We start from the raw sequence: 13,671 nt of genomic DNA on the forward strand, positions 1-13,671 counted from the left end.
TTTCTATTAAATACAAAAGCATCAGAGACCTGAGAAATGATCCCATGTTCTACATGTTGCACTGTATTTTAATCAATTGACATCACTAACAAAAATACTGAGAACTCATTAACTCTGTTAATTTTTTTTAACGATTAATTAACCATGATTAATTCCCGGCAACCCTGTCATTAATCAGATAAAAAAATTAATTACCTGTCAACCCTAATTACATATTGTATTATATTAAATTATAAATAAAACTTGAATAAACTCATATTAAATGTCACATCATAAGTTCTGTGAAATATTTGTTCTATTTACATAAAAATAATGAACTAGAATAATTTCTATTCAACTAAATTGAAATCTGTTGGTTTTCCACTTCTACTACATTGCACTTGTGCTGCCGTTTAAAAAAAAAAAATGTGTGCTTTGCTCTGCAGAGCATCTCGCAACAAATCTGAAAAGAAAAGAAGAGACCAGTTCAATGTGCTCATCAAGGAGCTATGCACCATGCTCCAGGGTCAAGGCCATCCGCGCAAGATGGACAAATCCACCATATTGCAGAGGACGATTGACTTTTTACAGAAACAGAAAGGTCTCCGCACATCTCGTGTTGCTCATTTGAGCGTCTGTAGATCATTTCACCCACTTAATCTGGATCACTGACCTTGAGTCGTCCTTTCAGACATCACTGCGCAGAATGAGATTTGTGACGTGAAGCAGGACTGGAAGCCCTCATTCCTCAGTAATGAAGAGTTCACTCAGCTCATGTTGGAGGTAAAGCGGAGCAGGATGTGTCCTTGAAGCAGATGATTTAGTCTGAATTCTGACTAAAGTAAAACATTACTCTTGCAAATTATCTTTATAATGACAAACGAATGACCCTATTGGGAAAATGTTGTTGGAATCTGAGACTTTCATTTGTGACCATATGATAAACAAAGCACATTCACCTCTTCCAGGCCCTGGATGGCTTCCTTGTTGCATTAACGACAGATGGCAACATCATATACGTATCTGACAGTGTGTCGTCACTTATTGGCCATTTACCGGTAAGTTGGAGCAAACGGTAAATTAACCATTAATCATCTTTTGCCACACTATCAATGGCTGCTTAATTGGAAAAAGAAAATCTGTTAATCACCAGTAACTGTTATTCATATTTGGTCTTGTTTTGAATTTTTTTTTTTTTTGAATAAAAGTAATAGTTTATGATCTTTTTGTTCTTACTAATTGGATATAATTAAACAAATACAGGCTTTGTCTGTTTTTCTTTGTTGAATGAAGATTAGCATTATGCTAATCACATTTCCTCAACAGATTTATGAAGAAAGTTTAACATACAAATAGGCCTGTCACAATAATCAATAAATCAATTAATCACATGGTAATTTAAAAAAAAAGCTCAATAATTTGCATTAGCATGATTTGTTGTTTTTCTCTTTTCCTCTCTTTCTACCTAAAACTGGATAATAAACTCTTCTGTCTGGTGTTTTGGTTTCAACTGCCCCTGTTTTTGAAGGACATTTTTGTTGTTTTGGTTATTTATCTTGGATATTTAAAATGCCTTCCAGTTCCAGTGTTAAATGTTCACTACAATTTAAAGTTTGTTGATTTTTGAGAATGTGTTCTTGCATTCTTTTGCCATCCCCACGACATTAGTCGAAAACGGCCTCAAAACAACATTATCGTTTTTCGCAATAAGTGCTGGGACAATTTATGGTCCAAGTAGATTTGTTATTGTGACAGGCCCACATACAGAGGAACAGGACCACACACATGAGAGGAGGTCTTGCCAGCATGTAATGACTGACAAACGTCTCCTTTTTTCCACCAGTCAGATATGGTGGACCAAAATATCTTGAATTTCCTCCCGGAGCGCGAACACGGGGAGGTGTATAAGCTGCTATCATCCCACATGCTGATGACTGACCCCGTTGCTGCTGATTTCCTTGACAGTGAGTATCCTGCTGAGAGGCCTCGCTGCACGATCTGTGTCTGGGTCATCATGCTGGAGCATGGCGGAAGTACAAAGGTTAAACCCGTAGATGGTCTTTTATTTACAGGAAGCAAAAAATGTAACACGAGAAAGAAGCACGCTGATCCTGTTGCTCTTTATTGTATTCTCACCTAGTTTTAAACCGTAAACTTGACACCTGGTTGTTGATATCCAAAAAGGTTTTCTCACATCAGCTGCAATTTTTATTCAGCTCCTCAGACATCGAAGAAATGACGGCTTTGGAGTCTTGTGTTTTATTGGAATTCTAATTCGCATGCATCTATGATTAGACTTTTAGCTAATAATAGGAGCCAGCTTAGTATCATAGTTAAGACTTTAAATCACTGTTATGTTAACACAGTAATCCAAAGCGGTCTGGCATGGGAGGCCAAAGTCGCTGACCTTAATCCTGTGTTTCTGATGGACTTTTTCTGACGAAGAGAGAGGGGGAATCGTCAGTGTCTCCGGCTGACATAAGAGGCCTTAATGGCCGCCTCAAAGCCTTGTCTGGAGAAATCGCCAACTCTGCTGAAGAGCCATCTGTACAAACAAGAGTCTGTCTTTGTAACAGCAGGAAAGCCTGATTTTTATCCACTTATTGTTGAGTTGGATCAGTGCAGCTGCAGAATTCTCACAGAACCTGAACTAGTAGTGTTGGAAATCACCGACACATTAAAGTGGGCTTTCTCTGCTTTAAACCATGTACCTCTCTTTATAGGCTATTAAATGTTAACAAAGCATTTGAATGATATAATACACAGTAACAAAAGTTATGAGTGTAAACTTAAAAAAAAAAAAACCCAGCTATTTATCAATATTACAGCACAAGAGTAAAAAAAGCAAAACAAATTCTTAAAAAAGTACTAGCACTTATAGAGCTTTGGCCCATTTTGAGATGCTATAAGGACAAACTTTTTAATGTGTGTTTTAATAGGATGGTACATGGTACATCACATAGTAGAGGAAAATTATGAAGTGAAAGGTTTTATTTTAAGAAAAAAAAATGAAAAGTGTGGTCTGCAGAGTTTAAAAGGAGTAAGGGACGATTTTATGTAAATTCATGTAAATTCTAATGTGGAAAATGTCTCAATTTTTGCAGGTGAGGAGACACATATTGAATTTTGCTGTCATCTAGCCAGGGGTAACATGGACCCCAAGGAGCCTCCTGTGTATGAATATGTCAAGTTTGTTGGAGATTTTAAGTTTCATAACCATGGTAAGAAATTTTCATTTAAAAAAAATATACAAATAATCTACCTTATTTTAACACGTTTTGAAAATAAAATGACATACTCCTTGCCACACAGTGCCTACATCTTCTTGTAACGGGCATGAACTGACGTTACCGAGGAGTCTGCAGTCATCGCTGGAGGAGCAGGTCTGCCTCATAGCAACTGTACGATTAGTCACTCCACAGTTTCTGAAGGTAAGAGCAGTTTGAAGCCTAAAATACTGATTGTGTTTTATCTATCTGTAGTTAAAACTCCCAGAGAAATAACAAGCAGCATGTGTGTTAATAATGAGGCAGGGCCAAGGTCATGGCACCTGTTGGTCCTTAGTGACGCTATCATGTCTGCACATTTGTTGTTCTGTTTGGGCTGAATATGACACATTGGGCTCATCAAATACCATCATCCAAGGATGCTTCAGCAGTTAAACCCTGACGTTGTAAGCCAAAGCTAAACGCAAAATCAGACGTTTTCCAAAGTCTTAAAATTCACCCATCAATTTTGTTTCAGGTGACGGTCGAGTCTCCATTAAGAAGCATGCATATGATTCATTATTCATTCAAGCCTCCTTACTTCAATATATTCATGTTGAAAACAGTTAGATCTATTAAACTGTATTAGATGGTGTTGAATGACATTAAATTGTGAAGAATTAGAACATGCTAATGCTAATGTGATTTCCTTATTGCAGAAAATACTCAGAATCACAGAATTCAACAAATCAATATATGTATATATTATATTGATTTGTTTGTGGATGAATAGGAATCAAATTTTTAGGTTAATTTAGCCTTTAAACTGTTAGTCGTAGTGGAAAAAAAGATTGTTTTGGCTGTTGTATGATAGCTCCATAGCTCTCCCTCAGGTAAGCACATCATTAAATCAGTGAATATTTCAACATTTAAAGCTCAGTACTTGGCTTATGAAGCAGCAGAATAATTTGGGTTCATACACAATAAATTGGACCCACAACAAACATGGTGCTATGCACTAATGATCAACAAGTTATATGAAAACAGAGAGAAATCATGCCGAAGCTAATTTAGCGATTCTGCTGCAATAAACCACAGTAGAACAAATATGAGTTTGTTCTATATTCCTTTTGGCAAAAATTTAATTTATGTTACAAATAATACAGTATTTTAACTCAATATATGTCACGTTTATACATTACAAAAATGTATACAACAATGTTTTTAATGGATATTTTTCAGAGAATATTTACTTTGTGAAACAAGAAATTCAGAAAAGTTTAAATGGAAAATGGATCTTTTTTATTTACTTCCTTTTCCTTCAGATCAATGACGCTCTCCGCTGAACTGAAGCGTTATTGCCTTTTTCTCTTTATTAAAAAAATTTAAATAGTTTGTCACTACTTAACCGTTCGGCTTCCTGCTTTCACCTTCAAATGTTTTTGGCTTGTGGCAAGCCTTTTGCCAGTCCTTGCTTTAAATTTCCTATTTTAAAACTCGGCTAATTTCTTTGTGCAGAATAAATATCGAAGTTGAAGGCCACATCTGTTTGGGATTAGTCAGAACATTCAACGTGTTTGATAGTGACGCACAGATATGGTCCTGCAGTGATTTAGTGAGAACAAAACTGTGAGGCAGAGCTGCCAAACGCGTGATGCTAGAGTAGCTCGCACTGTCCTTTTTGGTGATAACCTTCAGTCAGTATCTGGCAACCTCTGGACAGAAGGAGCCAAAAACAAACAGCAAAAATACCTTAAGGAAAAACGTCTGACTCTGCTACTGTACTCTTGGTCAGGATTTGTGTAACGTGGACGATCCTTGTGATGAATTCACGTCCAGACACAGCCTTGAATGGAAGTTCCTGTTTTTAGATCACAGGTGAGAAACTGAAATCATCATATTTATTCAAGATTATTTTACCCCCAGATTAAGGTAATCTCACATGTTTATCATCACCTTCATGTTTCAGAGCATCACCAATCATAGGCTACTTACCATTTGAGGTCCTTGGGACTTCGGGGTATGATTACTACCATGTGGATGACTTGGAGCTCATAGCTCAGTGTCACAAGCAACGTAAGAAACCAAGGGTTGCCTTTTCATTACAAATCTTCATCACTTCAGCATCCAGTGATGAAATGCGCATCTCTTAGAGGTTGACTGATAAAATAAAACCAGGAACTTGTGAGCACAGCATTGACAGCAGCTTTTATTTTCCCTTTATCTTCTCAGTAATGCAGTTTGGAAAGGGTAAATCCTGCTATTATCGCTTCCTGACCAAGGGACAGCAGTGGATTTGGCTGCAGACTCATTACTACATTACTTACCACCAGTGGAACTCCAAACCCGAGTTCATTGTCTGCACTCACACCGTTGTCAGGTAATCCTGAGGGTTTTCTTCTGTCTAGCATCATGTGTGATTTATCTATTGGTAGAGAATCCATAGATAGGAGTGGGAATGAAACTTGTCACACGAATGTGTCTCGTTTAGTTACGCGGAAGTGCGAGCCGAACGCAGGAGAGCTTTTGGTCTGGAGGAGCTTTCACTACCTGAGATAGCGCCATCCTCTGTGAAGGTAAGAGTTCTGCATAAGCAGCACCTTGTAAATGTCTCTAGGTTTGGAACGGTTAATTGGATTAATCATGATTAATCAATTATTGAAATAGTCATCATCTAAGTTAGTAATCGATTAATCGTTAACTGGAGTATTCAGACTCAAAAAAGGCCATTTACTGAAAAAAATAAGAACATCTTGAGAGTAGTAATTTGTTCAAAAATACATGAACTGTACAAAACATTATGCATGTAAGATAAAAACAGGAAGAGCAGCCTGGCAGAATTTCAAACCACATTAGGTTTTACCTAAACAAACCTAAAGTAATATTTCAAAAAAGGTTCTAAAAGTAACATTCACACTATGCAGAGAGTGGTGTGTGTTGTTGGAAATACCAATTTTGTTTCCCAGAGCCTGAGAGCAGCTTCTCTCCATCTCCCAGTGGCCACGTCGCATGTCTTTGTTTCACACGAATGTCATGTTAACTTTGCTTTTGCCTGCGTCCCTGCTAAGAGGGAGTGGTGTCATGCCCTTTTGAATTCAACACAAATCCCCGCTGTGAAACATGGTGGAGGCAGCATCATGCTGTTGTTGTTTTTTTTTCTTGTCAGCAAAGACATGGGATTAGGTCAGATTTGATGGGAAACTGAATGAAACTGGTACAGAGGTTCACTTCCCTGCAACATTGAGCCCAGAATAGGGTAAAATATACTTTTTTGATCCCTGAGAGGAAATTGCTTCTTTGTTGACAAGCTACTCCAGCCAAGGTTTTAAATATTAGTGAATACAAACATAACCAGAAGTGATATAAAATTAATAAAAATACATACACTCATATTTAGAACACGTTAGACCCAAATATGAGACAAAATGTAGCTCTGACTCAAACAGTGGATCTTGGAAGTCGCTGTTCACTAACTATTTTACAAAGGTGAAAGGTCAAACCGTTCAGTCTCTAGAGGCCTAAAGCTATTAGATAAAAATCGAAAGACTTGGGCGTGCTGTGGTGGCGTAGGGGATAGCGCGACCTTCATTTGGAGGCCTGGAGTCCTCGACGTGGCTGTCGAGGGTTCGATTCCCGGACCTGGTGACATTTGCTGCATGTCTTCCCCCATCTCCCTCCCTCTTTCCTGTCAGTCTACTGTCATATAAGGGACACTAGAGCCCATAAAAAGACCCCTGGAGGGGAGAAAAAAAAACTAAAGACTTACAGCTCTATTTGTAGCTAAAGGTGGTCATTTTAAGTGTTATATTGACTCATACACAATACTCCACAAGATCAGGATTTATGTCGCTTTAAAATTATGCTGTGTTAAATTTTATAATGTAAAATCCTCTAAAGTTTGTACATATATCATGACATGATGTAAAAAAGGTTCAAGAGGCATGAATACTGTTTTTTTTTTCCCAGGCTCAGGAGTTGTACTTGGACATCTGCTCCACCCTGGACGCGACAAGGGACAGAAACAGCGGCGCACGTTCAGTGTCCTCCCACAGCTCTCGGAAATCCTCCCACACCGCCCTGTCGGACTCTTTGTGTGAGTCATCCTCTTCTCTCCAGAATGCCAAGTCACTTTGAAGCAGGTTTCCATGTCAAAAAACCCACAATGCTTGTGTTTGTGCTGCTCAAACTTAGCCTAAATACTGCTGCTTGTCACTTTGAGCAAAGCTTTATAGACGTCTTTATTTTCTCATCGTAGAAATCACAGGTCGTTTCTTTTTTGTTTCTGTTTTTTTAAATTTTTTTGTGAAAATCCCCCAGTGGATGTTTTGTTATGGAATCTTAGGAGACTTTGTAATCAGCGGTAAAACTCCTGGAACGAAGCAGACATGGCGTCATCACAACACCTCCTTATATGTGTGGGTGATGATGCATCTCTGATGAAATGTTTCCAAACCCCATGGTTTCTGTCTGCCAGCCAGCGATCCCACCAGCTATATAACACACTAAATACTTCCACCTGCATATTAATGAAGACAGTGCAGCAGCTGGGGCTTTTTCATAACCGTATCTGTTTACAAAAAGTAAACCAGGCTTGAATCTTCCCTGAAAAACACACTCACACAGTGGTGGACTTATTTAGAAAACAGCCTCTGTCAGAATTGTGAGTTGCAGATATTTTACTTGCTCAGCCTCGGTTTGTGTGGGCTGTAATCAAGAACAGTGTGTGGATTTATGTCAGAATGAAAAGGCCTCTAAGTCAATAATCGCAGATGAATTGTGTCCTTTCTTTTAGCTTAACTTCAAGAAAACAATCTTTGCCCTTTGAGAGGAGAGAATATTTTGTTTTACTTTGGTTTGCTTTTTTTTAAACAATGCGATCAGATAACGAAATCTAGATAATGAAATGTTGCCATCACATTTCATATGTTTTAAACCAGAATAATTTGATTACAGTTTGGAACTCCAGTGTTCGTCTTGAAGAAATATTTCAATGCATGCCAAGTGTTTTTTTGTTGCCGTCTATAAAGTTGTTCGGTTTGGCAGGATATATCGGCAAAACCCACATACTCAAATCCACAAATATATTTGTATTGTGTATTTCCCCAATTAAGGGGAAATACACAATCTTTTCATCGGTGTAAGATTTGCCAAGAATCTTTGTTTTAGCAAATAAATAATCAAACAAAAATTTCTTTAAACTTTTATTCTTACTTTGTGTAATTTTGATCAAATTTTGATTAGTCATGGTGGGTGAATGAACTTCTGAACTGAACAGTACTTTTGATCAAAATATCAAAACAATGCAAGAAAGTGAACTGTCATTAAATTAAACAAAACATTTTATAAATGTGTTGGACAGATATTTATAACAATTATCAAATTATCAATCATTGATCCCTTTCTCCTTTTACTAGGACTTCTCTCTCTTCGCTGTTGGGCAACATATCATTTATGCAGTCTAATCATATATTGTCTTAAACCTATACTGCTTTACGTCTTTACTGTATTCACCTTAGTTTTACTTATCGGTTGCCAGGGAAACACTATTCTCACAGAGTAAATGCTCAGTCTGTGTCTCTAAAAGTGAGCCGTCTCCTTTGCAGCAGCAAACTCCTACACAGAGGCCTGCACACCATCATGGCCGTCAGCCTCCATTGGGCCAGAGAAGACACCTGCCAGACTCCAGCCCAGTGGGTCAAAGGTCAGCTTATTCCAAACATATTCACATTAAAAAATTCTCGCTACATGAAGAGATAGAATCAGTCGTGTCTATTTTTGTTTTTCCCCAATGTAGAATTTGGCTCAAAGACAAAATTCCTTTGACCTTGTTCCCCAAATGAGCCTCTCCCTTTCTCCGACCTGCAGCAAGCACTCCACAATGGTCAGTGTTTAGACTTCCTCTCCTGCCTGTTGCTCCCCTTCTGTCCTGCTTGTGTACAGTTTCTCGCTGTTATGACTGCCGCTGCCATTTGGGTTTATTTCATCCGCTGCTCATGTAGACTGTGATTAGAAAAGGGACATCAGGAGCAGATTAAGAAAAATAAAGAGCACTACATCCTCATTTTGTAGTTGGACTACAGACTGGTTGCAAGGTTTTCCCCCAGGAAACTTGCTAAGCCCAGTGGTTGGGTGCCAGGGCAGTCAACCTCCGTTGTGGTTTTGAGTTAAGAAATGCTTAAAGTTTACAGGAAATCTGAAAATATCCCTTGATAGTTATGTGTTATTGAAAGATTGGAAGATTAATACCTGAACACCAACTATAAAATCTTAAAAAATGCAAACCTTTTTAATAAGATTTTAATAAGTAAGCAATTCTTAGCCTGGTGGGGGCGCAATTAAAGCCTGGTGCCCCTCCAGGCTTATAATACACTGGAGGAAACCCTGAGCTGTGTGTTTCTAGAAGAGCTGTACCATTCCTGGATTGCTTTTCCTCGGGATAATTAACTACAGCGACACTTAGGGAATTTCTTTTTTTTCAAACAAATGAACTGAAACTGAAGCAGAAAGGCTTTTCTATGCTCAGCTTGCATGTTTTCCCTGGTCTGTGTTGTCTTTATCTGTTGATTTCTGAGGGTGCTTTAGCTGAATATGCTTCTCAAGTTAATCAGCAATTTCAAGTTAAGTGTAAAGATGTTACAGAAAATAAATAGGTATAAATCAAGTGTAACACTAATTTTCTCCCATCTGTTCCCGTGTTTCTTCTCCACAGCAGCAGCAATCGCAGCAGCAGCAGCAGCAGCAGCAGCAGCAGCAGCAGCAGCAGTCCTCTGTTTATCAGCTGCAGCCTCAGCTAGGCGTAATGAACCAGCTGAAGGAACAACTGGAGGAGAGGACGCGGATTTTGCAGGCCGACATCAAGACGCAGCAGCAGGAGCTGCACGACATTAAGGAGAAGCTCCATCTTGCTAATCTACAGGTAGCAGCCTCTCGACAGACGCCAAGTAATGACACAGGCTTTTCCGGAAAAACATGTTATCTACAATACAAAAAGCACAGAGTTTGAGGACAGGAATGATGGACATTTGTCTACGTAAAGCCTTGAGTCAAGAAAAACATTTGTAGCTTCATACAAGAAAGAAACAACTTCTGAGCAAATCCTCAGACGTAAAGGTAGCTTGTCTCCCTCTAGAGGCAAATGCTAGCTATAGCATAACCCATATGGATTTTTTGTTGTTGTTGTTTCAAAAGCCAGAAGTGCAATACGTAATTGTTAAATATTTATATATTTAATGACTTAGACCCCTATATTTCTGCATATGCAACTTTATGGCCCTATTAAACTTGTTTTTAGAGGTATCTTTTTTTTTCTACAATAGATTGCAGCATATAAACCAACTCTTTTCAGTAAGTAATGGTTTCAATAGATTCCTATTTGTTTTGTGTGTGTCAGATGTTGCTACAGCAGCCTATCCACAATGACTTCAATCAGGCCCAACAACAGCAGCAGCAGCAGCAGCAGCAGCAGCAGCAGCAGCAGGGCCCAGGAAGGCCAGCACAACAGAACCAGAACCAGAACCAGTCCAGTGTCATCAGGCAACTCTCCGGCCAACCGAAACCAGCAGCCTGCGGGGCTCAAAGTTCATCTCCACTCTCTTTGAGAGAAAACACTTCACCGTCTGCACAGGTTGAATACAGATTGCAGATTTGAAATAAGATCATTTTTAATGGTAAAATCTAGAATGTGGAAGCTAAGGATGTCAACTTGACTTCATTTATAAAACATTTATATAAAGAGAGAGAGGCAGTGCTAAACAGATGATAAACAGAAATATAATCATATCTTTAGAGAGGTGACATTTTTATCTGTTTCATGTTACATTAGTGTTTAGCATTATTAGCTTTGCTAGCAACATGTGTCAACGGCTCAAATTAACCTGCTCATGTTAGCTGTAGCTTCATAATAGCGCCAACTAGGGGTTGAACGACTACATATTTTTTAAGGTCGACTACATTATGATAATAGTCGAGTCGATGTCGACTAGTCGCGGTGACGTCATAGTGACGTAAGCGCAAAAAACCTTCACAACTTGGAGGCTTTATTAGCTATTTTCACGGCAAATATTGACCCCCCCCCCCACACACACACACACACACACACACACACACACACACTCCCCTTCTCCTGCTTTTACTAAGTCTATTATGGAGAATTAAAAGAGCAATAAACAGATCATTCTTCGTGAGCAGCGGGGAAAAGTTTGTTGCACAAAGTCGGGTCTGACTTTTTTTTTCTAAACACCGGCTGATGCTGATGATCTCTGGATAGTTACTATAGGAGTCAAATTATCACACTGACTACATGGTGCTTTTGGAACATCACAAGCCAAACTTGTTATGAACGGATCCCGTTTGGTTACAGCTGAATTCAACGAAACCACCTGCTTCTCCTCCGCCCGATGCGCGGCAGGAAGCTCTGCTGACTCAGCAGATTGAACGATTTAAGATATTTTCTAGTCAACGTCAACATGATAAAAGTCGAGTCGATGTCGAGTTGACTAGCCGTTGTGACGTCATAGCAACGCAAGACGCAAAGCTTTGGAGTAACGTACAGGCTTTAGCCTATTACCCGTTTTCACGGAAAAATACGGCATTTACACAGAACAGCAACAAGTGAAACAACAAAACATCGGGATAGTTTATGATAAATAATAAGTTGCTGGGAAACCAACATTCAAAAGGAAACGCACATCTTTTAGATGGCATGTAAAAACAATAAAAAGAGGTGGCACGGGGGCGGGGGGGTAAATAAAGTTCACTGTCATTAGCACAGTACAGAGCACTCGCGACACTCGCGAGCCGGCTAAGTGACATCCTTAGCGGGAAGGGGGCGAGTTTTAGATGGCTCGTGTTTTGTAGTCGACTGCAGCTGCAACTCCATCTCCTTTTAAAAACACTGTAAAACCACAAATATGCATCCATCTACATATCATTTAAACTAATGTATTAACTTATTTTTCTTGTGTCTTGTGACGTATACTGTGCTGTCAGATCAGCACAGGCTGTCACCACCGGCAATCGCATGACTGCGACTAGTCGACATGAAATGTAAAAACTCGCGAGACGTCCTAGAGTCGACTAGTCGACTAGTCGACTAATTGGTTCAACCCCTAGCTCCAACATGACTCTGTCTCCATATGAACGGCGTATAAAAGGATTTTGGATGATTTCAAAACAAAGTAAACACAACTTACCTCTGACATTCACTCACTGCTAAGCTAGCTGCGACATTACAAGCTTTTGGCTGAAAAATGTTATGCACTCGATAATAGCATTTAGCTCAACATATGGTGAAGGAGTGGAGAATATGAAGAGAGGGATAAACAGATGTTGACTTAATCATAAACACAGAAAAGCATTTTGCTTGATTCATTCAGAAAATGAATCAACAGGTTTTTGTTGCATTTTTCATTTTGATTAAGACATTTTTATTTAGATAATTTTCCATAAATTTATAAAGCAGTGGTTTTTTGCAAGGTAAATGAAGTGTTAAACGATTACTTTTTATGAATATTGTTTTGCCGTTAGGGGCCGTGATTGAACAGTGATTTGACAGGAAATAGAGTGGAGAGAGAAGAAGACATGCTGCAAGTTTTGTCTGCAATCTGGGCACCTGATTTGTCAAAATGATCGATGTTGATAATGTTGCTCCAGACAATTCTTTTGGGTGGTAACGAAAAACAAATCAAACCTATTTTTATTTGCTCAGAAGTTGTTGTTATGAAATGTCAGCATCTCTCTGGAGCTTATCGTGCGTCTCCCTCGCTGTGCTGCAGGTTCAGCAGCGGGCTCCTCGGAGCAGACAGAGCCAGTCGGTGAGTCTGCCGATGCAGACAAACACCAGCCTGACGACGCCCTTCTACAGCAACCCCATGATGTTCTCCCAGACCAACACGAGGCCTCAGCAGGACTCAAACCAAAGACAGACAGACAACCAGCTCAGCCACGACGGACAATTACGGTGAGAAGCCTGAAAAAAAAAAATTAATTGTCTGCTGTTTTAGGCAGCAGACATGGTTTTTACATCACAAACCGTCTCTCCTGCAGAATGCTTCTCAACCAGCCGATGCAGACCGTGGTTCCGACTAGCAGCGTCACTTCCCAGCCCTCTCAGTGCAACATGGGCATCTCCCAAACGCTGTAAGCAGCCATGCTGCAACACTTGGTTCATTTATTGGGCTTATGGTGATATTCCGTCTGAGCTCCTCACCGGTCTCTTTTCAGATACAGCTTGGAGCAGCCGATCACCTCTTTCACCATGCAACAGGTCAACTGCAACGCCGTGCTGGTGCCCTCCCCCGTTTTCACTTCCCCCATAATGATCCCACACAACACCTTCATCACGCATCAGGCCCAGTCGGCCTACCACAGCCAGCCTCAGGCCTCTCAGCACTCTGTGCAGCTCCAGCAGCCCCAGCAGTTCTTTCAGGTACACAACAGCAGCAAATCACAACCACGCGATCAAAGCCTTCTTCTCTGAAGTTGAAAA

General features: G+C 39.7%; 1 protein-coding gene across 5 annotated transcripts in view; it reads left to right on the top strand.

Annotated features, from left to right (window-relative positions):
* npas2 (neuronal PAS domain protein 2) overlaps positions 1-13,671 on the top strand; it is a 52,333-nt gene that overhangs the window by 33,477 nt on the left and 5,185 nt on the right. For 3 of the 5 annotated variants that reach the window (XM_044140831.1, XM_044140833.1, XM_044140832.1), the window contains 18 exons: positions 426-580; positions 671-762; positions 948-1,037; positions 1,823-1,943; positions 3,084-3,200; positions 3,292-3,410; positions 4,981-5,063; positions 5,155-5,261; positions 5,418-5,565; positions 5,677-5,761; positions 7,152-7,278; positions 8,789-8,886; positions 8,980-9,066; positions 9,895-10,101; positions 10,576-10,809; positions 12,959-13,143; positions 13,230-13,322; positions 13,407-13,611. In XM_044140831.1, coding sequence (XP_043996766.1) covers positions 426-580; positions 671-762; positions 948-1,037; positions 1,823-1,943; positions 3,084-3,200; positions 3,292-3,410; positions 4,981-5,063; positions 5,155-5,261; positions 5,418-5,565; positions 5,677-5,761; positions 7,152-7,278; positions 8,789-8,886; positions 8,980-9,066; positions 9,895-10,101; positions 10,576-10,809; positions 12,959-13,143; positions 13,230-13,322; positions 13,407-13,611 — 2,353 coding nt within the window. The remainder of the gene's footprint in view (positions 1-425; positions 581-670; positions 763-947; positions 1,038-1,822; positions 1,944-3,083; positions 3,201-3,291; positions 3,411-4,980; positions 5,064-5,154; positions 5,262-5,417; positions 5,566-5,676; positions 5,762-7,151; positions 7,279-8,788; positions 8,887-8,979; positions 9,067-9,894; positions 10,102-10,575; positions 10,810-12,958; positions 13,144-13,229; positions 13,323-13,406; positions 13,612-13,671) is intronic. The other 2 variants (XM_044140834.1, XM_044140835.1) reach the window with 2 other exon arrangements.

Source organism: Gambusia affinis, linkage group LG15 (assembly GCF_019740435.1).
Source record: "Gambusia affinis linkage group LG15, SWU_Gaff_1.0, whole genome shotgun sequence".
NCBI lineage: Eukaryota > Metazoa > Chordata > Actinopteri > Cyprinodontiformes > Poeciliidae > Gambusia > Gambusia affinis.